Source organism: Procambarus clarkii, chromosome 39, assembly GCF_040958095.1.
Source record: "Procambarus clarkii isolate CNS0578487 chromosome 39, FALCON_Pclarkii_2.0, whole genome shotgun sequence".
NCBI classification, from domain to species: domain Eukaryota; kingdom Metazoa; phylum Arthropoda; class Malacostraca; order Decapoda; family Cambaridae; genus Procambarus; species Procambarus clarkii.
The window spans coordinates 3,069,389-3,095,913 of NC_091188.1; the positions used below are offsets into that span (position 1 = coordinate 3,069,389).

The 26,525-nt window shown below is 35.2% G+C and overlaps 3 protein-coding genes across 3 annotated transcripts in view; 2 read left to right on the forward strand and 1 right to left on the reverse strand.

Annotated features, from left to right (window-relative positions):
* Cdc50 (cell cycle control protein 50A) overlaps positions 1-8,124 on the forward strand; it is a 31,669-nt gene extending 23,545 nt beyond the window's left edge. Inside the window, exons 6-7 of the mRNA XM_069338299.1 lie at positions 1,129-1,516; positions 2,741-8,124. Of these exons, the coding sequence (XP_069194400.1) occupies positions 1,129-1,516; positions 2,741-2,789 (437 nt within the window). The 3' untranslated portion in view covers positions 2,790-8,124. The remainder of the gene's footprint in view (positions 1-1,128; positions 1,517-2,740) is intronic.
* A 2,660-nt stretch (positions 8,125-10,784) lies between these two features.
* Pex2 (peroxin 2) lies at positions 10,785-14,307 on the forward strand. Its single transcript, XM_045745953.2, has 2 exons — positions 10,785-10,924; positions 13,179-14,307. Exon 2 carries the CDS (start codon positions 13,299-13,301, stop codon positions 14,172-14,174), a length of 876 nt encoding a protein of 291 aa, XP_045601909.2. The 5' UTR covers positions 10,785-10,924; positions 13,179-13,298; the 3' UTR covers positions 14,175-14,307.
* Positions 14,308-16,263: 1,956 nt separating this feature from the next.
* CCT4 (chaperonin containing TCP1 subunit 4) lies at positions 16,264-25,869 on the reverse strand. Its single transcript, XM_045745950.2, has 10 exons — positions 25,579-25,869; positions 23,848-24,060; positions 23,497-23,678; positions 22,414-22,671; positions 21,611-21,750; positions 20,855-21,122; positions 19,674-19,840; positions 18,261-18,396; positions 16,810-16,923; positions 16,264-16,404 (listed from the first exon to the last, which is right to left on the reverse strand). The coding sequence occupies exons 1-10, from the start codon at positions 25,685-25,687 to the stop codon at positions 16,387-16,389; spliced, it is 1,605 nt and encodes a 534-aa protein (XP_045601906.1). The 5' UTR covers positions 25,688-25,869; the 3' UTR covers positions 16,264-16,386.
* Between the last annotated feature and the right edge of the window lie 656 nt (positions 25,870-26,525).

The following is a 26,525-nucleotide window of genomic DNA, read 5'->3' on the forward strand; positions in this document are numbered from 1 at the left end:
TCTCTGGATTATGTTCTGTTGTCTTCTCAGCTCCCACTTTCTTCTGGCTCATAAGTGGCTGTGGGCTAAGTCTGGAGCTGCGGAATGTGACTTGAGAGACTGTCGAGACTGGGATTTGACAGAGGCTGTAGGGCACACTTCACTTCCTTTAATTCATTGTATCCTTAGGATGTGCCTGATGGTTCCACTTTACTAAGTTTCTATGACTTCCTTGGTCGACAGTGTCTGGGAATTGGGGTTGCTGGAGGAGAGACATTTTCTGCCTTTTGACCCTCTTTGGAGCTTGGTTCCTTGCCCTGAGGATTTGTTGATCGAAGCAGACATGTTTTCTTATTCATTACATGTTAGATGCCCTAACTGTTTTCAGTGGTCTTGTTCTCTTTGTCCTTGGTTTGATACACCTAAATGTAACCCTAAAAAGTAACCTTCAGGTGAATTTTGAATGGAGGACTGTCTAAGTATATACAGCTTAGACAGGTAGGTGATTCCATAGGTTTATTATCCTATGGGTGAGAAAGAATCTCCTGTATTCTGTCATACATTCACATCTTTCTTCCAGTAAGAGCATTTTCTCTCATGTTAATCCATTTAATCATGTAATATTCATCTATATTATACTCAGATGTCAAGTCCCTTGCTGTCACAGTCTTGACATCTCCTGAGGACTGTCCACCCTCCTGTAATCTTTAACTACAACATTTTTTCAGCATATCCCAACCAAGGGTCAAAATACAGCTAAAGGGTTAAAGTTGCTTAACCTGGTACTGCTGTAATCCTTCATAATGTAGTGATTGATAAGAAGGTTTTGAGTATGAACAGAGCACAAAAAATTGTAAAAAATAACACCAGATGGATTTGGGTAAAACAATTGACACATTTCTTACATATCTCGGGAAAGCACTTTACGCTTGAGACAGTACTGCATGAAACAGTGGGGTCCTGCTGTGGATGTATTGGTAGTGTGTGATGGTACTGTAAGATGTAATAGTTTTTTTTTCTAGTTGCTCTCTTATTTTTCCAGGGAAATGGTTCAGTAAAGGCTATTGCCCAAGATGCCAATTTACATTTTTATGTTATATTATTGAAGGTGTTGTAATTTTTTTCTGAATATTACATTTTCTCTCACAGCTTTCAGTAACAATGTGAAGCCAATATACTGGACAAAAAATGTGTTTGACTTAGACCCAGAAGACCCCAACAATAATGGTTATAAGAATGAAGACTTGATTGTCTGGATGAGAAGTGCTGCCTTTCCAACATTCCGTAAACTGTACCGAAGGATTGACCACAACATGACAGGGTTTAAATATGGGTTTCCTAAAGGGACATACTATCTGGAAGTAGAGTACAGGTACCCAGTGGACTCCTTTGGTGGCAAGAAACGAATGATTCTGTCAACTACAAGCTTTCTGGGTGGCAAGAACAACTTCTTGGGGATTGCTTATATCAGCGTGGGTTGCCTCTGTTTATTTTTGGGGATCATATTCCTGATTATTCACATCAAATTTGGCAAAAGGTGAGTGATTCTAATAGTTTGAGAGATATTTAAAAAACTATAAGTTTTGTATTAAAACCAACACACTACTGTGTTGTATTTGAAGACAATGTATTTATATATACAGTTATGTACTGTATATCCATTGTCTTCAGATATAATAAAGTAGTGTTTGGTTTTAGCACAAAAAAGTGAAAATATACAGCTTAGGGAAGTTAAAAATAAAGTATGTGGAGGAGTTCAAAAAATTTTAAATGGGAATTAGCCTATGTAATAAAATATGACAAACATGTCTGAAAGAGAGATTAACTCTTTGACAGCTACACACAGAAATCACCATAGTGTGATGCATCCAATGAATAAATCTACAAGGGCCGTGATGAGGGTTTGACCCTGCGTCTGAGAGGATCCCAGACGCTGCCTTAATCCTCATCACAGCCCCTGTAGATTTGTTCTTTGACAGCTAGATAAACAAAATTAAATCCCCTTAGGCTGGATTTTTAATCTCTTATGCAATATTAAATGTCATATGAGTGTAAACAAATTTATAATATGAAAAGAAGCAAAAAAGACAATTCTAACTTATGTCACAAATCTAAAATTTGTAAGTACAGTAAATTTAATTCTGTAAGCAGAACCAGTAACTGCAAAGGAAGTGCGGCGCATAACATGGTTTTCTTGTGCAGACGAAGAGTCACAATAACGTGGCTCGAGATATGATGACAAAACCACACGCCAGAAGATAAGGAGGAGACAAAGTTTCGGTCCATCCTGGACCATTATCAAGTTGATTGTGGACCATTATTACAATCTACTTGATAATGGTTCAGAACGAACCGAAATGTCGTCATCTCCTCTTCTTCTGGTGTGTGGTTTGGTCATCATAGTTTTTTTTTTTTTTTTTTTTTTTTTTTTTTTTTTTTTTTTTGCAAAAATATTTATAAGATTAGAACTTTGATTTTTGTATCAAAATGTTTAGAAATTCTTGGTTTGGTATACAGTATAGTAAAAAATGGGAAAGTCTTCTTCAGTGTTCTTTATTCTTATGCTCGTATGTTTACAAAAGTTTAATACACAAATGCACACAAATCAGAATATGGTTTTCAAGGAAATTAAAAAATTTGTTAATTAATAATTGTAATACTGTATTTGTTCGTTAATACTGTATGTTATAATGTATAGTTGAATTTAACGAATGCATGCATTGTGAATAATTTTGTTGACTTCGCTTCTATTTATTTTCAGAGCTGTCGATCAGCTGAATATTAATCAGAACACACCGTATAGTGATTAATCTACCAACAGAAGACATCGGCTGGTAATACTAAAGAATTTTTTTTGTTTAAATCTCTCCTTATACATGATGGTTTTAGTGTTGTATTTATCTCAACTATTAATGAAACATAAATGTATACATGTAATAATGAAATTAGTTACTTATGCTATAAAAATCTTACTATTCAAATTTTATTCACTTTTTTGTTTTAGATGATGGAAGCTCATTATTGTATATAAATATTAATGAATGGTAAATAACATAGGGAAATCGTTCATGAAAATCTGAAGACATTTTAGGATGAGTATTTCATGCGATCATATTTCTTGTGTTGGTGCCGGGTGTGTATTGCATTTCATTATGATTTAATAATGCGTGTAGGCTGCATGCTACTACATTATAGATCAATTTGCCTGTATTTCTTTGGAATTGAGATCTTTGATGTAGCCAATGCCACTTTTTTTCTTTTTGTATTACAAAACCAAAGAAGCTCATGGACTGAACTCTCAGTAAGAAGAAAATATTTAGTTTTTTTTTTGTGCTTTCATATCAGTTTAGATTATATATTTAAAGGTAATGTGCTTAAATGTTTTATAAAGTATTAAATTCCAAGAAGCATGTGTGGAAATCATCCCACATCTCTGCAGCCTGGTTCATAGACAATTGAAGATATTAGTTTTATCTGAGATAGTAATGTGACTTATAATTTTATCTCTTCATTTCATTAATGTAATATAACTTTACAATATTTAAAATCTAATAACAATTATATTAGGATAAAAAAACCCAAACATGTGTTTTTGTGAAATTTATGTAAGGAATTTACACCAGGTCTTTTGTGCCCTCCTGAGTGCTTTATCAAGGTCTTGAGTGTGTGATTAGGACGAGACTTGCATCTCGACATCTAATCTATTTGATTAGATGTCGAGGTGTAACTCTTGTCCTAATCACACACTCGGACCTTGATAAAGCACTCGGGAGAGTGCGAAAGACTTGGTGTAAATTCCTTACATAAATTTCACAAAAATGCAAGTGTGGGTTTTTATCCTATGTTATCATGTCTGTGAGAAGATATTACCATTAGTAAAACAATTATGTTATTTAAGACATGCCTTTTGCCATATGTATTTTTCCAGATTGTAAGTCAATATTGGAATGAATACAGTATATAGGTTATATTTTAATTAAAAATCAGTGCCTTTGGCATAATTTGGTTTATCCAGGGCTGGTGCTATTGAAAATTTACAACCCATCCATTTACTATCTGAAAGTACTATCTGAATTTACGTTCAAATAGTACTTTTTGTAACTATGTGAACCATCATATATATATTGATGTAATGGACAATTGGGTAGCAGAATTTGGTACTATTCAAGTTATAGTTAAAAAAAACTTAAATATTCTTAGGCCTAGTATAGCACATATATGTACTATATTAGGCGGATAGCGTGTATTAGGTCCAGGATGGTTAGGTTAGGTTGTGCTAATTTTATTAGTAACATAAACACTAAACCTTTTCTGGTTTGTCCAAATTCAATACAGTAGTACCAGATTCTACTCTAATTGTCCATTGTGTCAACAGATGTACGATGGTCCACATCCTTACTATATGTTATCTAAACAGGAGGATGGGCTGAAATTTAGCAACTCGTCCTCCAGTTTTGATAGTACTTCCTGTAACTGTGGTCGATTGTACCAATATGTAGTAATGGAGCTCCAGTAAGCCACTTTTTGTATTTTTTTTTCTATAGAGATACAGTAGTCCTGAAAAAATAAAGCTATAACCAAATTTAAATATTCCTAGGCCTAGTAAAGCATATATATATATTATATATATATATATATATATATTATATATATATATATATATTATATATATATAAATATATTATATATATATATATATATATATATTATATATATATATATATTATATATATATATATTATATATGTGCTTGGCCTCAAATAGTGTGTATTAGGCCTAGGATAGTTAGGTTAGGTTAGTTTAGATTTTATTAGCAACATAAATAGTTTAGTTCATTTATTATACACCTCATACCCATCTTGTTGGCGGTAGTGGAAAGGGTTACAGAAGCACATAATGGGCTCAGAGACTGAACCCCACAATTCATTTAGCTAAGCAAGTTAGTCTCGATGAGCTAGTTACAAAATTCAGTATAAGTTGTCACATCATCAATGGGTTCGAGATCGACCACAAGTACAGTTTCTAAATTTAGCAACTGACATGTGGCGAGCTGGTGTCACAATTGATGTGTTTGTCCTGCACACCCCCCCCCCCCCCTCCCAAATCCAGTGGGCAGCGGTGGATAAGTGACAATCACTTAGTTACTACCTACAGTTAGCAAACTGGGGATATTTGGCTAAAATTTCTGGTAGGAGATAATTTTGAATGAAATATTTACACATCGTTGGAACATTGGTTATAGAATTGTCTCTGAATTCATGTACCTTTTTGGTTTGTCCAAATTCAATACTACAAAAAAATCTTTCTGGTGGTCCATCACTACATATTTGTACTTTTGACCACATCGTTACTCCAAGTACTTTCATTTTAAAAGGATGGGTTGAAATTCACATACAGTACTATAACCCTAAAAAATCAGAGATGTTCTAATTCATGATGATAATGTGGACATTTCATGTGGCAATTAATTTATTTTTGTATTCAAGCTGGCACTATTCAGTTCCTCACAAAAGACTTAATATACAAGATGGGAAGACAAGTAGGGATAACAGTAAAGGCACTGGGCTTATGTTTGATTCAAATGCTTTTATTAGTACTATATACAGTATTGTAAATGACGGGGGAAAAAAAAATAGATGTTGCACTTCGTCATTCTGAAAGTTAAGATATAATCTGCTCTAGAATTGGAAACTAATGCTATATTATATCGGTGTTAACAGTTTGTATTAAGTGTATAATAAAACTGTCCAATATTGGCTATTCACATTCTTATGTAAATACAGATTGAATGTGATTGATTTAATATGTTGATCTACACGACTAAAAGTATTGGTATTTCATATAATGTTTTCAAATTTAATTTACTGGTATATTTAAGATGCATATCTAGAAGATCTTGAATATTCTGTAACAAGAGACGGAGCTTTATAGCCATTCTGGCTTATGATCAACCCCACAACAGAAAATGGAGAAATGACGACGTTTCAGTCTGTCCTGGACCATTATCATGTTGTGTGATGGAAGAGTGTTAAGCTGTTCTGGCTTAACACTTTTTTATAATTACATAATGATGTAAATACTTATTGATTCTTATTCAGTACACACAATATTTAGCTTGGTGCAGTCATCTTTATTATGGTAATGTGTTTAGCAGAGAATGGTCTCCTTTTTATATACTGTATGTATGTATATGTCGTACCTAACCCTTGGGCATTGGCTATGGAAAAATAGTCATACCGATGTGCAAAAAAAAAAAATCTTTCATTATAGAATTATTAATTTGTATGCAAAATGTAAGGATCTGTAGACACCCCCCAGCTGGTGTCTACAGTTACCCCAAGCTGGTGTGTACAGTTACTCGAAAATAAGTGAATATTTGTCGTTTCATTGGGTGGAGGCACTCTTGAAAGGTCATGTTGTGGGGTATGTGTGGCACCTGTCAAAGCCTCGTGCTGGACTTTGCTGACATTACCTGTAGTATTCTCTGATGTTTCACCATTTGTTTTTCTGTATTTACAAGAATGTGTGTGTTGAGTAACTTGATAAATCACATAACACGTGATAATGTTTCAATTGATGATTGGTTTACCTGGTATACTCCATTACAACCAGTATATAATAGTGAAAAGTATATAATAGTGATACGAACATAATATTCAATGGTGCTGGGCTCTGGGCGATGACATATGGCCTAATTAGCACCATATGGGCGAGAGTACAGATTGAGACAAAGGTGTAAGCCACCAACGTGCACCCACAGATGATAATCGTCTTATGACGACAACCGCATTCACCTAGTAAGTAACAGTATATACTAGTAACTAATGAAAGCAGGATTTTTATGGATATAAAAGCTCTCTGTCGATGTAAATAAAGTTAAAAGTGATAAAACAATCGGTGAAACATTGGAGGATAAAACATGAAGCATTGACAAAAAGTCGAACACCAGGCATTGACAAGTGCCAAACGAAGCCTCGCAGAGCACCTTCACCCAGTGAAACAATAAATACTCATATATTTTCATGGTTTTTCTTACACTCTGCATACAAATTATTAACTTTATAATTAAAAATTATTTCTTGGAATTTTTATAATTTTGTGCATAGGCAGGTATGACCATTTCTCCATAGCCACTGTTTAAGGGTTAAGTAAGACAATGGTGGAGGCCAAAAACGACAGTTGTTGAAAAGCGTTATACGACAGAGTACTGGTAAGACTGAACACCATGAGCGTAGCTCTCATCCTGTAACTACACTTCGGTAATTACACACACACACACACACACACACACTAATTTAAACCAGTGTCTTATATATATGCCAATATATTCTTTCGCTTAAGGAAAAGAATGATAAAAGTGAAAACATTTAAATGACTGCAAGTTAAGGTAATTTGTATTTGATATTGCAGTATTGATTATTTTGAAGACATTCCATGTTGTATTTTTCACTTCAGATTGACTAGCCCAGATATCTAAATGAAGCATTTTAAGTCATTAGTTAGGTTCACATTTATATGCACAACACGTTTCATTTGTTACCGAAATCTCTGTTTTCATAATGCGGAAAATATTTGCTGTTTCACCTTTGCATATCATTCCTATTATTAGTTTTATCCATTTAAAATTTCTCATCTTCATCATATATACAAAACATCTGAATTATTTTGGCAGTTTCCAGCATAATCTGTTGTGCTCTGTTACTAAGTGATATCAAATGAATTCATGGAATGAAGTTTGTAATTCAAGCGAAGACGTACTGTAATATTTATAGTACAGTATGCTAGCAATTGATCTTTAGTACATTTTTACATATTATTTAGAAAGACAGGTTGGTTTAGGGCAATTGCATTCAAGGTGTGGGGGCCCAAATTATATTTTCTTATATTGCTATGCAAAAAATGCATTCTATTGTATTTTTTGCTTAAACCTAAATTTATTTTTATGTACCGGTAATTCTTTTAAGTGACAATGCATTTTTTTTTTTTTCATCCAAACAATGTAATTCGTGTAGGATTTACATCTATTAAGCTTGTCAAACATTTATATTTGAGAGTTGATGAAGAGTTAGATTTTATTGAGAGTTTATATATATGAGATATTATTAAAGTGTAATGTGCATCTAGTCCAATAAATTGATTAACACACTTGAATTTTGTTATCCCATATTATTGCTGTATTTAAAAATTGTTGCATTGTACTTTGCACAGGGAAACAATAACCTTTTTCTGTTTTTTGGAGGCATAAGCAATGTGAAAACTACACTAAGCAGGAATAAAAATTATTACATGGTGTAATATTTAAGCAAACCAACCTACACAGTAAAAGCTGTTTTCTACCTCATATGCTGCACTTATCCTTTCCACAGTGTTGTCTACCTATTACTATTCATAGTATTTTGCTCTCGAATATGTTGCCAAAATGTATACTCTGCTCTTAACATGTCCTCATGTCGACTTTTATCATCTGTGTTTTCATGTCCCCTTCCAGCAGCTGTGTCCTTATGTACCCTTTCAGCTGCTGTGTCTTCATATTCCCTCACATTACAGTATTTGTGTCCCTCTCGTAATCTGCAACCTTGTGTTCCTGTGTCTCCTCTCACCAGACATGTCCTCATGATCCTCTCTATATCAGTGTCCTTTTATCCCCGCTCACCATGTATGATAGGTAATGATACACAGACGATCTCATTATCTATGTATTATCATATCCCATCTCCCCATCTGTGTCCTTGGGTTCCTTTTCATGAAATGTGTCCTCATATTCTGTAGTATTACCTTGTGTGTCCTCGTGTACCCCATCACTATCTCTTATCTTCATGGTCCCTTTTATCACCTGTGTCCTCGTGTTTCCTCATTTTTTTATTTTATTTATACAAGATTTCTTGTATTCTTGTAAAGTCACTAACATGCATAGCATTTGGGGCAGGTCCTTAATCTTAATTTTCCCTGGACTTGCCAAATTGTTTAACAACCAGGTACCCGTTCACTGCTGGGTGAACAGAGGCACACAGTTAAGGATTGGCACCTAGTCAATCCTCCCCGGCCAGGATACGCAATCAAGCCAAATCGCTTGTGAAGCAAGCAAACAAACCCTACAAGCAAAACGGATACATTACTAAGAATGCATGAGCAAACCTGAAATTTAACTAGATACAAATACATATTCCAATCTCTGTTGTCAAAACCATGTTACTTCAAGAAATGGGAACTGACAGAAGAGCAATCACTGATACTCCAAGAGCAGAAAGTAGTAAAGAATATTATAGGTCTTAAACTGAGAAGTATGTGTATGGAGAGCATAAAACATCCACCAGAAAGTGTGGCATTGTAATTGCCAGAATTAGACGGGGATATTACTTATGGCAGGTGATTGCAGGTAATGAATCTCCCAACAGTAAGTACTCCAGTTGTAAACTCGGACACACTTTTCACTATACTAATGCCTGCCCTGTCATCTATGTTCTAGACCAAATGGAATGAGATACTTTGAGCTCATTTTAATTATTAAATCACTCGCGGGCATTAGAAGATCTCATATACAGTACTATACTCTACCCAAAGTTTGCTGGTACATGATACTGGGATAGATGAATTTATAGGTCTCTTAATATGTACTCTGTAATCCCTTGTATTGGATAGAGTAGCATCACACTGCTGTATACCCAAGTTTAATGTTGATATAATAATAATAACAATAATAATAATTCAGTGTGTTGGGGAACAAGCAGCAAGAGTATATATCTATACATGTTAGGTATATCGAGGTCCCCCCCCCTCCCCCAGGGTCAAATTACTGACCCTCCCCAAAGATGTAAACCCACAAAAAGCTAACTCCTGGCCACCTATTTACTGCTAGGTTAACAGAGGCATGAGGTGATAAGAAACGCGTCCAACCATTTCTGTTCCGCCTGGGGTTAGAACCCAGAATTCACAATTGTGAGAAAAGAACGAACCCGACTGTACTACTGGGACCCAAGATATGTAGCATCTTGGGATATTCTCAGGGTAATAGGTAGATTATTTAGATAAGGACGGATTATTTAACACGGGTGGTACTCTCACAAGGTGGAAGCTGAGTACCTAAATCAGCCACAGATATTATAAAGAATTTTTTCAGTGTCAGAGTAATTAATAAATGGAATTCGTTATGAAGTGATGTGGTGGAGGCTGACTCAATACAGTTTCAAATGTAGATATGATAGAGCCAGTTCCAAGGTAGGACCAAAGAGCCAAAACTTAACCCCCGTAAGCACAACTAAGTGAGAAGTTTTACAAACTGTGCATCACTTGCTAACTTTTTTTAATATACAGTATTTAAGTATTTTAAATCATGCAAGAAACGTTACGTGTTTTTATAGTTTTGTAAAATAAACAAATACAGTGCGTCTGTACCTACTATAAGTAACGGCTGTAATTCCTTTGTATAACTTATAAATAAAATAATAATATAATATTTAATAATGATCATAAAAATATAAATACACCGCTGACCATAGTACTGTACACGTTAATAAAACATTTGATATCTAAAACCTGTACCGACATTAAAACTATGACGTCATAATGACGTCACATATCTTGCTTACGTTATTAAAATATTTTTTTTTGTTTTAGATAAAGTAAGATTGGGTTAGGTTAAATTAATTAAGATTAAGTTGGGTTTGTTTAGGAATAGCGATGACGTTGAGAGGACAGGTTTTAGAGTCTAGACCCCTAGTTACATTTAGCAAGAGCAGCGGTGATCCGACGCCATCAACACAACATCCATCACCGCCTGCACCTTCAAACAGTCTTTGGCGCCCCGAAAAGCATATTATTTCTCTTAATTAACTCGTACAGTTTCCGGGACGAAAACAAACAAACCCGTAATCTCACATTGCAGCTATCGCACAGAACAGAAGAAGTGGAAGAAACAGCACTGGAGGCTGGCGGGTCATCGTGACTGGTGAGCCGCTATCAGGCCAATAGAATGATAGATACATGTTTTTTTTTTATAAAGTTTTAGCTGTGGATGTCTTCGGTTTAAGTATAAGGCAATATGGAAATTTTAAATCTAGGCTTGCCACAAAATAAGGTTGATAACAGTCAATGCATTTCTGAGTTACATAGAATGGCATTTCTCCCTCTCATGTTTACTTGTACCTTGGACTGCTTGGTGATTTATTTTATTTTATTTATTTATTTATATACAAGAAGGTGCATTGGGGGGTTAAGAAAGAACATAGAAATGAAGTTGATTTTACATTCTTGTAAAGCCACTAGCAGGCATAGTGTTTCAGGCAAAGTGATGCCTCGTCCAGGCTTGCCTGCCTGTACATAAGGTCTCGTACACTCATATTTCTGTAAAAACTACGGGCTCACCATAGCCCGTGCTACTTGGAACATTTTGTTCCAAGTAGCGAATCTTTAACAACAACATCCACATTCCTGTGAGAACGGACATATATAGGGAGGTGTGGCTCGCTTCTTTGTGTATATATGTGTAGTGAAAGCTTACTTTAGTCCTGGACAAAGTTGCTGGTAAGCACTTGTGATGGTCTTATTAATCCACCCTGTGGTTGATAGGCCGTATTAGCCCTCCCTGTGGTTGATAGGCCTTCAGCTCAACATCAAACCAGAGTTTTCAGTCACTGATACATGTCATGGCTAACTTAAACTCATTAAACATTTTTATTTTATTTAAAATTAAAACACAAGGAAAATAATTTTAAAGGAAGTTCATAATTGTTATTTTGTATATAAAATGTTTTACATTAAACTCATAAATCTCTTAACATTAGTAAAACCTGTTATTTAATTATTTTAATTTTAAATTAATTTTTTATTTATTTATATATCCAAGAGTTCTTACATTCTTGTACAGACACTAGCACGCATGGCATTTCGGGCAAGTCCTTAATCCTATGTTCCCCAGAATACGACCCCCGCCAAATTGTTTAACAACCAGGTACCCATTTTACTGTTGGGTAAACAGACGCTACAGTTAAGGATTGGGGCCCGGTAAACCCTTCCCGGCCAGGATATGAACCCAGCACAAAGCGCTTGCGAAACGCCAGGCGAGTGTCTTACCACTACGCTACGGGGACTAAACTAGCCACTAGCACGCATAGCATTTCAGACAGGTACTTAATCCTAATTTTCCCCGGAATACAACTCGCCTAATCATTTTTACCAACAGGGTTCCCATTCTGTGATGGGTGAACAGAGGCTATAGTACAGTTAAGGATTAACGCCCGATCAATCTTTCCCGGCCAGAATATGAACCCAGACCAAAGCGCTGGGCAAGTGTTTTATCATTAGCACCATGCCACTGCTCAAAATGTAAAATTAATACAAAATAAAGGGGTGTGAAAAATGTATGAAAGAACTACAAGTCTTTTTTGTCTAGGATTCATTCTAGCAAATTTATCGATTACTTCATTATAATCTGCCTCAATAGCCAACTCTTTCAATGGAGGGCAAAGCTAACCTCAGATAATCTATCCTAGGCCATTGTAAAATGAAGGTAGGATTTTGTGTTACAACCTTGTAAAGGATCATTCAGCAACTGCACTAGTTATTATTAACGTCAGAAAAATGTGGTCACAGCAACGTGTAAAGAGTACATTTGGAACAACTTAACTAATCTTTGGAGACCAGATAATACACCCAACATGGCGCTTGTTCTATCATAAGACTGATCATAACAATTATTGACAGGCACAAGTTTTTAATGGCTGGAAGAAGTATGTTGAAAAAATCTGCAAATGGTTACTATTTACACTTATCATTATCAGGTTTATTCCCACCTTACCATACATATCACCTATTCTATAACTCCTGGATGTCATACCAATCTCATTCTCTAAGCTATCCCACATAAATAATTACTTTTCACTGCCGTTATCTCATATTGTGTATACAATGATAATTGCAACTTTACCTGCTCAAACTTTAATTTCACATACAAACACCTTTAATTCCAATATGATAAGTTATTGATTATGCCATTTCATTCTATTAACAGGCATATTCCAACAAATTATACCTGGTTTATTTTCACATTCCTTTATGAATTATAAAAATGCAAACTTTCAGAAATGATGGATTGGTATATTTAAGACACAATCATTTCATTGATTGTACATTTCTGTAATTTTAAATTTGAGCATTTTCTCAAGTTCCAACCATGTTTTCTTATATGGAATTGATAATTTCAGACATGGTATCATGTGAAGTTTACCTACATTAAAGAAGATTAGAGGCTGGTATTATGGCCGTGGCTGTTTAGGAGGACAAGGCTGATATATTTAGTGGGACCACAACTGCACCTTCCTATTATGTCTGCCCAGGCCAACAGCAAGGAATATGTACCCAGGATATCTCAGCTAGATTCCATGCTGCTAAGCAGCGAGGCATATTCGATAATTAAAAGTCAGTTGTTGAGTGCAGTGAAGTATGTTGGGCAAAAATTTGTTACAAAACTGGAACCAGAAATTGATGCAGGCCTTCAATATTTAATATTGAAATATACTGTCTATAAGGAAAGAAGCTCGGTTGGTCAGCAACTTTTGCAAATCAAATACGAAGAAGCAACATCGCTACAGAAACTACATAATTATATATTGACTGTAGTTTTAGGCAGATGGCTAAAACAGAGAATAGGGTTCATAACCTGTATTATTACAAAGAATGATAATGCTAAAGCTGCTGTTGATCAGTGTGTTAATTGGCTTGAAATAGTGTACAAAGTTCTACAGATTGTCAATTTGTTGGTGTTCCTTCAAAAGGGATATTATCCAACAGTTACTGAACGACTGTTTGGGCTTAGACACACATCGGCAAATCCAGGTAATGTGCGTAGAATCTCTTATACGTATTTCACAAGAGAGTTATTATGGCATGGCTTTGCAGAACTTTTGGCATTCATTTTACCGTTGATCAATGTGCAATATTTTCATAGCATTGTAAAAAAAATTGTGCCAAGTTTAAGTGAAACTCACAATAATGCAGATGAGCCAGGAACAGAGTTTTCACCTCGTACAACTTGTGTTATATGTAACAAACTTCCAGTTCTTCCCCATAGTTTTGGATGTCGTCACTTAGCATGTTACTACTGCATTTACTCCAGTTATTCTTCTGATCCATTGTTCTCTTGCCTTTTGTGTGGTCACAAGATTGACAATAGTGTTCAAATATTACCTACTAGTAGTTAAGTACTGTGCTGTATCTTGGTTTGATTGATGAATATTTTTGTCAGATCAATAAGCTAAATAAAACTTAGTATTATGTGATTTAAATAAGTGCTTAAGAAAATACTTTGAGTTGTTCAGGATTAAAATATATTATGTTAAAATTGTAATTAAAAAATATATTATAACAAGGTAGGTCACTGATAGCTTTATACACATTCAAGTTCCAGATTATATTTATATACAGTACAATATATCCTAGAAGGGGGACTTGGCAGTACCTAAGTCCCTCTCTCTACCTTCCCCCCCAAACTCCCAATTCTCTTCCCCCTCTCCTACAATAACACTAACCTATAACACTATAAGAACAATTCACACAAGTCGTTTCATCAGCACACAATCTACAAACTAGGGTAAAAGTAAATCAAAGTTTTTTTGGTTTTTTTTGGCTTAACTGTGAAGCCAATCTTGTTCTCAACAATAGACCTATGGTGCTCCCATTTGTGAAAGATTGTATATACTTTTTAATATTAAAAGTTCTTAAATAATCTAATATGATTGTCATTCTATACTAGACCTTTGGCAACTGATTATCATATTTTGAAAAAATCCTAAAAGCCTTCGCTACCTTTCTGGGCATCATTTAACAAAACACCATTTCCAATGCATCACCATCCATTTACTGATGCCTATACAGTATATATTTTGAAACGTGGTGCTATGCAAAATTTCAAGGACTTTATGGACAAAGATATTTGTGATAAATTTATTAAATAATTTACTTAATTTAATTTTCAGAATGATGTCAACATGTCTTCACCTCACTACGGCCAAACTAAATTACTTAGAATATTTTTATATTTTTCTTATCGTTAGAAATAAATATTTTACACTATAAACAAGGAGAGAATTCTTTAATTTTGTGTACCTGGAAAGGGACCTAAAATAGTGTAGTTTGAAGGTTAAAGGGCAAGTATTATGAATAATACTGTATAATATTTTTTGCCATGACCAGTACATATGGCAGTTTCCAATATTTAAAGAAAATAATAATAAATATAATTCAGATTCGTGCCATATAGCGTTGAATTAATGTCTTAAACATTGTGAAATGTTCGTCGATGTTGACACCAGACACTGTTTTCTTTGACACCTATCCTGACCTGCCCATATATCTATTTTCATTATTGTACTGGTACTAACAGTAAATACTAACTAACAGTAAATTTGCATATTTTTTATATAAACAGTAGTAATCTCAAACTTCAAATGTAACAAATATGACTGGTGTTATATTTGAGCATAATTCATAGTAATTGCACATATTTGTTGTTTTAAATTACAACTTTTACATCAAATATGCAAATTAGTGAAAATGGCAGTTGATTTCAGTGATTAGATTATGCCAAGGGGGTAAGGCAATACTCTTAATTATTAGTTAGAAAAATAAACTAATCAATAACTTCACCTTGAATATACTGCATCTAAATATTTACTACATTGGCATGTCAAAAATAAAAGTATTTAATATTATGCAGTGTGGTTAAATGTTTATCTGGCAAACATTGTTCTCCAATTTGCCACTTTGATACAACAATGGCAAATTGAAAGTTACTCGGAGTAAGTCTCCTAAATTCAGTGCCCTCTTCCTTTATAAGTTCCCATCAAATTAACTTAATTGTGTTCATCTCTAAGTGGTTTATTGTATTTTCTTGTCAGTGTAGTAGTTTAATTGTTTACTACCACTACATGGTAACATACTACTAAAGAAAATGTTAGAGGCCTGCATTAGGCTCTTAAAGGGTCATTTTTGGTTCCAGCTGTTAGTGTGTTACCTAACAAGAATATTTCCATTAAAATAGTACATATATTTATTTTTAAACATATCTTTATTTCTTAAATAAAAAATGAACCTGTGTAATGTTAGAATAATTCACAGGTGTTTAAAGCTTTAAATTCACTTTAGTTAATTATTGGGATTTGACCCACAACAGACTAGAGTGAACAACCCAAAGAGGTAGTGTCTTATATTTAGACAAGAGGCAAAGCCAGATGACAACTATCAGTCACAATTGTTTTCAGTTGCTAATAAAGGGTATGGAAAACACACACATTCATTCACTTACTTTATTAATAATTAATTATAAGCAAAGTAATGAATATTCTTGACCAAACAAAGTAAGCTGTGTCAAAAGTTTGACACTTCAAAACCCTCACGACATTTTTTCTAAAGGTTCTAGCGGATCACATTCACCTGAAAAGTAAAGTGGTAATTAATTAAATATACATATACTGTATTCAAATTCTAAAAAGAGCAAAACAATATTGAACTAATCCACAAGGGCAGTGACGAGGATTCGAACCTGCGTCTGGGTGCATCCCAGATACTGCCTTAATCGACTGAGCTATGCCAGGGTTACAAGGGTAACATCCTCGTCACTGCCCTTGTGGATTTATTCATTTGATGCATCACGTTAGTGTGATTGTGTGTGTGTGTGATTATTGAACTATTACTTGCAATTAGTTAGAATTCCATCCTGGGCATGTTTCCAAGAGGAAAGGAAAATTTTAGGGTATATATCAGGCAAAACATTTGACACCAAAACTCATGCTCCTAAAATTCCTAATGAAACAGTCGGTAGATAACATAATTACTCACAATATCATCAATCTTGAGAATAGAGCGTACACACTCTGCAGCAAGTGTGATGGCAGAGGTAGAAACCAAAAGGGGCTGCAGTACATTTTCTTCAATGATGTTGCTGATGCTTCCCTAATAAGAAAATACAGATACAGGATAAGTTTCTGACCATAGCTGATCAAGGAATCCCATGACCCATATTTATGACCTCTCAATACCAGAAATTGTATATTCATTAATACAATCCCCACCAATAACACATACTGTATTAAAAAAAATATTCCTAAAGACAAAATGCCAACATGGCATATGTATTGTACGATATGAGCATAGGAGGAGAGAGCACATGTACTGTATGGGCATTGGTAGGCTGTTGGCAAGAGATGGAGTCAGGACTTACCCAATCACCGAGGATCAGTTCTTTTATCATCATAAGTACATGTTTTTAAGTCAATGTGATAAGGCATTCTGAAGATATAGTGAAGCTTTGACAAGAAAGATTAAAGTGAAATATAAATTGTCTGAACTTTAGAAAACACTGGAGAGCTTGGTCAGAAGACTATTCTTAAATAATGATCTTTTGACCAAACTCTTCAATATTTTCCAGAGATCAGAAAAGTACAGTACTTTATGTGAAGTTAATTTTGACAAATAATGCAGAAATAATATGACTATCAATTCCAATTCCTACTTTCATCGATTTAAGGAAGTACCATTTGGGGGGGAGGAGAAAAGGGTAGCAATATATTAAGTCTGATGTAATAAAATAACTGCCATTCTCTGTACATACTGACTATACAATTACAAAACCCCGATATAGAGCACCGCAAATAAACAAGCATTTTCATAACAGCAGCAAGTTGTTATGCTCCCTCAAACTGCAGACATCCAGTATGTTGTTCTCACACATTTGTTTTCTCTCTCTCTCACTCACTCTTCAAGTCAACTCCTCATAACCCTGGCCTTCCTACCTTAAAAATCACTCGCTACCAATCTATCATCTATTCCTTCAGAGCATGCTTAAACCATTTTAATACATCTTCAAACCTGAGTCATCAAAATTGGCACAACATCTTTTGAAGACTTGAATTCTTACTATGCTTTTCTACTGCTTATAGAAATTTCACATTCTCACCACACCTTCATCACAGCCATATGCAATGAGAGGAATTTAGAAAATTTCATGCAGTTTTCTGTTCACATATTTCTATATTTTTCTAGGTAGGGATTTGATTGACTCGGTCATTTATTTCCAAGACTCATTCCACTTTTAATTTTGCCTCTATGCAATATATAACCACACTCCAGTTTTTATTCTCTTGTATAATTTTGTTCAACCTTACCCATCGACATCAAACAAAATATAACCTTACAGCTGCATTACTATACAGTACTTTAAATTTAACCATACAGGAAACTTATTCTAAATGATTGCTAATCTCTAGCATTTTTTTTAAGAATTTCCCTACCTTGCGGACATTTATGCCAGCATGAGTTTCCCCACGGGCATGTCTGTTACGCAGCTCGGTCACTGTTGAGATGGGACTAAGACCAGCATTTTCAGCCAATATACCTGGGATTACCTCCAGAGATTCAGCAAAGGCCCTGAAATAAAAATTATTTATCACTAGCAAAATATACTTTGCACTAAATTTGTTTTCTTGCATATTCTAAAAAAAAAACTTTTCCCTTTACATCATGATAAAAATACACAATGCAAAGGCAAGCAAAACATTTACTCATTGTACAATGCATTATTATTCCAGGAAAATGTGTATTCTGTGCACTAGGTATTTGCAAAAATATAAATTTATTAATAAAACATTTACAAATTACAGGGACATTAAGATTTAAGCCTAGTAATAAACATTCATGCCCTTCAGAATACCCTAAATGTACATGGAGTATATAGCCAATGTCAAGTGATGGAGTGCTAAATAAGTGAAACCAGAACACAGTACAGTATATATGACCCACAATTTTAAGATTCATAGATGGTTCTGGAGAGCAAACTGTCACCAGAGGACCACATCATAGGCATAGTAAATGGGACCTATGGTACTCTGGCTCATTTCCAAATTAGCAACACAAATTGTTCCTGACATACCTAACAAATTATAATATGCATCACATGTATAGTACAGTATCTACAAAGGTATCTCAGAAAAATACAACACAGAAGTTACAAAGGCAGCCACTAAATGGCTCCATAACCTGACAAACAAAAACACTAAAGTAGAGGCATTTAAAATGCCAAACCTAGAAGACAGAAGAAAAAATGGCAGTATGATGACATACGTAGTGAAAGAAATTCCCTGGGAATATCCCTGGGGAAAAAATAAAGTTTTTTAATTCTAATTTATTCAATATTCATAACTTTTCCACCACTTGGTCTAATGCTCTGCAGTATGCTGTACTTACGGGGGTAAAGCTCCTTGGATCTCTCCACTCGACCTGTAACCAACTGTTGAATTCTAATGACTATTACCTATCATATCTATATTTAAAGCTGTGAATGGAGTTTGCCCACATTTCACTTCTTGGCATGTTCCATTTATTTACTATCCTGATACTAAAAATTCTTTCTACTGTCTCTGTGGCTTATTTCAGCACTTTGCTTTCATCTATGTCCCTTTGTTCACGTACAACTCATGCTAAGTAGCCAATTCTATCTATTCCACAGATCTTGTCTACCCTGTTTCTTCTTTTCCAGTGACATGAGGTTAAAACTCCTATGGTACTGTAACTTGTACCTCTCAACTCAAGGACCAGTCTGGAGGTATAACTTTGAACCTTCTCCAGCTTTAATGATGCCTGTGATTGCAACAGATTCGTTATTTTCCAAACCTATAACTAGGTAACCTTAGCTGTAAAATGCTTACCTGAAGCAGTAGGCATCCATGCCTTTAAGTGTATGAGCATACTGTGTTAACTTGACTGATAACTCTGCTTCTGGTGCTCCTCCACCAGGAATCAAGAACCTCTTTTTAACCAAGCAGCGAATCACACAGAGTGCATCATGAAGGGATCTGTCTGCTTCCTCTAAGACCTGAAATGTTGGGAATAAACATGAGAATGTATTCATATTACATACATTCATAAGGTGAGAGAATGTCAAAAGGATTATTCAAGACATTACATCTAGTTTCTCACTATACTGTACTGCAGCTACTTTAACTATCTCTGATGTATTTTTACACCAGTGCATCACTGCATGGCTTTGACTGAGATTTGCTTGGAGTATTGTACCAGTGATGAAATCAAATTAATCCAACTTTGAAGGCTATACAATTAACTAATAAAAATATATATACCTACTTATCCAACTATTGGTGAGTAACAGGATATACAATATAGAATCAATGGCTATATGGTTAGATTAATCAGTGTTATTACACTATATACATGCTATATATAATTACCTACATTTTTGTGCACCACAATGAACCACTATAATGGTCTGTTTTAAGTTTACACACACACAACCATGATCCAAGACTAGCCTAGCACCTGGCGACTAAGTGTGGCAGTGGCTACCGCAAATACATTTACATAATTATTTCAATGTCTTTGAATGGGTTTATATCTAGTTTTTTTTTGGCAGTATTATTATTCAATAGTGTGTAATTTGAGGGATTTGTATAGTTAAATATGTGGAATATCGCTATGGTAAAAAGATATGGTGCTGATATCTAGTGACATATTCTTCGATCAATGAAACTGCTTTTGTTGTTATTACACCATATATACATATTTTATAATCTATATATTTTTTGTATAAACCATAATGAACTACTAAGTAATTCTGGTGTGTGGTGATGAAATCTTAGCACACTATTGAGCTATACGCTACAACCAGATGATTTTTTTACCACATCATTCTTCAAATCTGCACTTTATATTGTATTAACACCCTACTTTGGATCTTAATGGTCTATCAATGTTATGAATGCCTTCGTAATCCTTAAAAGAGACTTCCTGTCACCCAACAGCAGGAATATTAATACAATTCATCACTAATATTAAATCTCTTGGCACTCTTTAAAAATTAAAATGCTCTCACCTGCTTATTGCTACCCCTAAGCAGTATTGACACAGTTCGTCCTGGGTTCTGCACTCCTGTAACTTTGACAAATTTGCTATTACCAGTTTGAATTTCTTCTGCCAGTTCAGCTGTACCCATGGATTCTGGAGTAAAATGATCCAAGGAAGCAACAGGTCGGCATCCAAGCGTTTTACATACAAATTCAATATCTTCACGTTCAATATCCTTCACAACCATAATTTTCTGCTTAGCCAGAAGATGAAGGGCCAAATCACTCACAGCATCCCTAGTAAAAAGAAAATTATTTACAATTAACAACAAGAAATTCACCAAAATTTATTACTTTAAAATAAAAAATTAACCAGATACTGTATGTTGTAACCTATAACACTCGGTTATCATTGTATGTTAAACCCTGAGATAATGTCATTATTGTCATTTGCTGACCACCAGTCAACCAACGTTTCTTTTCACAGCTCGGGGGGTTCAGCATTATGTGACTCATTTCAAAATTGCCTTTATATTATGCATGGATGAAAAAATGCTTATAAAATTGTTCAAGACATGAAGAAATTTTAATATAAAAATCATGCTACAATATATGATAAAGTACCTCTCTGTTCATATATATATGTGTGACCATCTGTTGAACTTATTCACAATATTTGGTCAACAGATAAAACAAAATTTAAATGCATAATTCGACCAAATATTAAAGATCTTAATAACATAGGCACTAAACATTTAATATGTATTTGTTAATGAATATCATACCTAAGGATGGATTTCTGAATAAGAAGAACGTTACACCCCGCAGCCTTAATTTTCTTTGTAATATTGAGAATATACTGGCGTTCCTCACGTAAGACACGATCCATGGCAGCATAATCACGAATAACAACAGTGTTATCCATCTGCAAATATTCAGGGACTTGAGAACAATATTACTGTACAAGACAATTAAGCATTAGACAGTGAATGCTTTGTGATGCATGTCATATACAGTTATAGGTGCCAGTATTGGTGCATATAGGCAATTGTACATGCAGACCTTTTTTTTGTTTAGTGTCGAATTGTGTACACACGTGACAAATGCTATTATATTAAAAAGTTACAAAACAATCATTCATCAAAAACAAAGCTTTAAGACGCTTTTCATCATAATCCTTTGCCTGCTCCCTAGAGCAAGATCCTTCATGACCAGGGACAGGATCACACAGCCAAGTAGAACACACTACTAGTATGGTGGTGTAGGGCAAGGGCAGGTGGTGTAAGGCAGCCACAGAGCAGGCAGTGTACTTGTCTAACAGTGATTATGGGTACCCAAAACTGAGCTCTATGCCCAGTCACAACCATTTATTTCTCAGCCAGGATTTATTAAGCATTTATGCAATCACTTACAAATCCTGTGCATCTTTCCTCAATCATGAAGACTTGCATTTATTAAGCAATTTACAAGCTAGGCTACATTAAGTAAACTACAGATTTATCCTGCTTTCATACTCTATAATTTTGCAAATACAGTAATACAAAAACAATGCAAGAAGTGTGTTTTGTACGAGATCTTTTCTACTTACATCAGTTTTTGGTGGAGAAATACAAAACTGAATTAGCCCAATCTTGACTTTTTCCACCTTGTTTGGTCCACCATAGCCCTGTGTCTTCTGTGTGAATACAATACCATCCACTAATTGTGAATCTTCAACAGTTTCACCAAGCTTTTTGATGATACGTATGTCTTTAAGATCTACATTTGTATCTTGAGTAGGGTTCACTATCTTCAGGACAGCATCCACTGCCATGGGGGCCAGCATGCCCGAGTGTTCATGTACAACCTATGATAAAGTTATAATAAATATTTAAACATTAATAACAATATTCACTTCAGTACTGCATTCATATGCTGCTTCATAATATTCATAAAATAAAATTGGCCTGAAAGAACTTTGATGTGATTATTAAAAAAAAAAATGTAATGCATATATAAACAGAACTAAGTATGTTTTAAGCATAGCTTGTATACTGGTTTAAAATATGGACGTACTAAGGAAAGGAATAAAAAAAAGATCTTCAAACCTCCAAAAACACAGCTCCTTCACCCAGCAATAAGGTACATATTCACATATTTTAATCTTCCTACATTTTGCATAAAATTTAATAATTCTACTGTATATAAATAACTGCACAATGTGGGTTAATATTTTGACTCCAAACTTTTTTCTGACGATTGCATTATTGCATCTGATAGACAAAATAAAGATTATGTTGTATAATAATTTTTTTTATATAGGCAAGGGTTGGTTAAGGTGGGTTTATACTTGCCTAATTCTGCAATAGGATTACTAAAGTTACACTACACTACTCTCTTGTGTAAGGTAACTAAGAACAGTGTATATGCATCACAGTGGTTGTAGTCTTCCCCCCCCCCACAAATAAAATATTATTTGTCAGGGGCCTGACCGATTGAAGAAATTCTCAATGCAACTAATCTGCTTTGCCTCCGACTGGTTCGTTAAAACAAGTTCATATTAAAGATGGTGAACCACAGTTTTGTATTATTACACCTGTTATATTGATAAACATTTATTACTACAAAAAATTGCAAGCAATACACACTACTAAATGAATAAACAATTAACCGACTGGCATTTTTATTTTACCTTTGAATTCAAGGATGTGTTTGCACTCTTCAGGAGTGATGACCTATCAGTTAGATCCACAGGGATAGCCATGGATTCCAAAACCTCAACAGCCTTACTAGAAAAGTGTAATAGCGAGTCTGAAATCGTTGCTGGATGGAACCCTTTTGTTAGAAGCTTCTGGGATGTTTCCAACATGGAACCTGAGACATTTGAAAATATAAATAAATAAATATATTTCACTATACTGTATACACATTAGTGCTGAACTAATGTTGTTTGGTTATTTCTTCTTATTTTAACTAATTTAAATACTATGAGTTGGTTACAAAATATGAAAAAAATCTAATACTGTATAACATTCGCTGTTACCTGCCAGGATGACAACACTGGTAGTACCATCTCCAGCTTCAGCATCTTGTGCTTGAGAGAGCTCAACAAGCATCTTGGCAGCTGGATGAAGAACTTTCATCTGGTTTAAAATAGTTGCACCATCATTTGTAATAGTAACTTCACCCTTTCCATCTTGAATCATCTTGTCCATGCCTCTTGGCCCAAGGGAGGTCTTGATAGCATCAGCTACAGCTGTAAGTGTTTGAGAATGATTATGATAGTAATGAATACAAGGTAATGTTCATTATAAAGTTTATAAAAATTATGCTAAACACTTACAAGACACTGCTTCATTCAGTTAGCTTGGAGTAAATTAAACCTTTTTATATTTAATTCTATGAAAATACATATAGGGCTTTAAGGTCCACTGTGACACAATGACAGTTTATGAATCCATGTCTAGGGGGCTCTTCTATCACACATTATCTACTTCAGGGTTTTGAATCTTTCAAATGTTAGCCATTGAGTAAAATTATATATATTTTTAAACAATTTACAAGACAATAGAGTTTTTGTAAAGCCACTAGAATGCATAGCGTTTCGGGCAGGCCCTCGATCCTAATTTTTCCCCAGAATACAACCTACCAAATTGTTTAGCTACCAGGTACCCATTCACTGTTTCGTGAACAGAGGCTATCGTTAAGGATTGGCACCCAGTCAATTCTCCCCGACTTGGATACGGATCCAGGTCAAAGCGCTTGCGAAGTGCCAGGAGAGTGCCGTGGCGCTTTACCACTGCACCACGGAGATTGCACAATTTGTCATTCTAGTCCTAACATGCAACAGCTTCACTGAACACAAGCCAACACAAAATACTGTAAAATAATAATTTGAGGATTCACATGTATCCTCCTGACAACTTGGAAATACAATATACAATAAACTAGATGGGGGCAGCTGGCAGTGCCGGTGTCGACCCCACAACAGAGCGTCAGTAGAGTCGAGAACACCCAGGAGTGCATATTTTTTTTTTTTTTTTTTTTTGAGATATATACAAGAGTTGTTACATTCTTGTACAGCCACTAGTACGCGTAGCGTTTTGGGCAGGTCCCTGGAATATTATCCCCGCCGCGAAGAATCGTTTTTGCAACCAAGTACCCATTTTACTGTTGGGTTAAACAGAGGCTACAGTTAAGGATTTGCTCTCAGTAAATCCTCCCCGGCCAGGATACGAACCCATGACAAAGCGCTCGCCGAACGCCAGGCGAGTGTCTTACCATACACACCACGGAGACTGGCAAATTTGTCATTCTACTATGAGAACACTTAGCATGTACTGGCTATGATAACCAGAGTGCTCAGTGAAGTGTCACTCTCAGTATTTACACACACACACACACGTCACTACACACCCTAGACAGTTTACCAGTAGATTTTAAGAAACGCCTATTAACCTCAAGGTAACCTGCACTTACAACACATCATAACCTAATAATGTATTGTAAAATATGTATACGGTCTTGACAATTAGCAAACGGGCATTCTGGACCTCCCGTGTGTATAATCTCACAACCCCACACACCAACAAATAAAACCTCTACAGTAAAACATCACAGTAAAGCAATGACTCATGCCGCCCTTATGCATTAAAAAAATATTTTTAAATCAATACAGTTGACGAAAAATATTTAATACATAAAACCGTATACAATCTACAGTGGAACTACTCACTGGTTAAATCCTGCTACTTATAGACGCCTCATGCCTTACCTTTAGCTGCAATTATATTGCTACTCCTGATCTGGGCGGGTTTCTCCTTGTCCTTAAATTCAGATTTACTTTGCCTCTTAACGGCGGTGGGACCCATCTTCATCGACATCTTATATATTTAAGATGGCAGCTGCGTCGTGAGAGGCACAAGTGCGAGGAGGAGTGTGGTATGGGGTGGATGGAGGAGGATAGAGATGCAGGTGACGCCGGCCAACAACAGTGGTGGTGATGGTGCCGGGGTGGACGGCGGTGTGGAGGACTACTACTATCCCCCTGACACCCCCCCCAACCAGACCAAAACAACAACCCCCGCAGGAACACCCAGATGGTGGGAGATGATCGTCGTCTTCCTCCACTACTGTCGTAGATAACATTTATACCTGTAAAATATTTAATTAGTTAGTTATTTAATTAATTGATTTGTTTAATTATTTTTTATTTATTTATTCCCTCTAGCTATTCAGTTGATAGCTGCAGAAAGTTTAATATTATATGCATGCACTACCTATAGCTAAGTAAACAATTGAGATTTTTTTGGCTTAAATTTATCATAGTACATAATTTCCAATGACTACTTGAGACAAGACTGATTCCATCGTTGATTATTTTATTGCATCAGTGCCTTGTTTCAGAAACAAGCATGTTAGTTATGTCTTGAGGAGTTGAGTGCAATCAGGAATTGTAGCGGATACATCAATTATTTACATATATTATTTAGCATGTTGTTGTTTTAGATTTAGCTACTAAGAACGAAATGTCCATGTAGCACGGGCTATGGTGAGCTCGTAAAGATGATTTAGATTGATTGATTGATAAAGATTAAGCCACCCAAAAGGTGGCACGGGCATGAATAGCCCGTAAGTGGTGGCCCTTTTGAGCCATTACCAGTATCAAGAGCTGATACTGGAGATCTGTGGAGGTGCGACTGCACCCTGCGTGACGGGAGA

Coding starts and splice junctions, on each gene's coding strand:
- CCT4 (XM_045745950.2), bottom strand. CDS start 25,687: ATGTCGATGAAGATGGGTCCCACCGCCGTTAAGAGGCAAAGTAAATCT. Junction 21,123..21,610: donor ATTCAGAAATCCATCCTTAG/GTATGATATTCA, acceptor TCTTTTTACTAG/GGATGCTGTGAGTGATTTGG. Junction 19,841..20,854: donor TTAGGGGTAGCAATAAGCAG/GTGAGAGCATTT, acceptor CCAACATTTCAG/GTCTTAGAGGAAGCAGACAG.
- Pex2 (XM_045745953.2), top strand. CDS start 13,299: ATGTCTGCCCAGGCCAACAGCAAGGAATATGTACCCAGGATATCTCAG.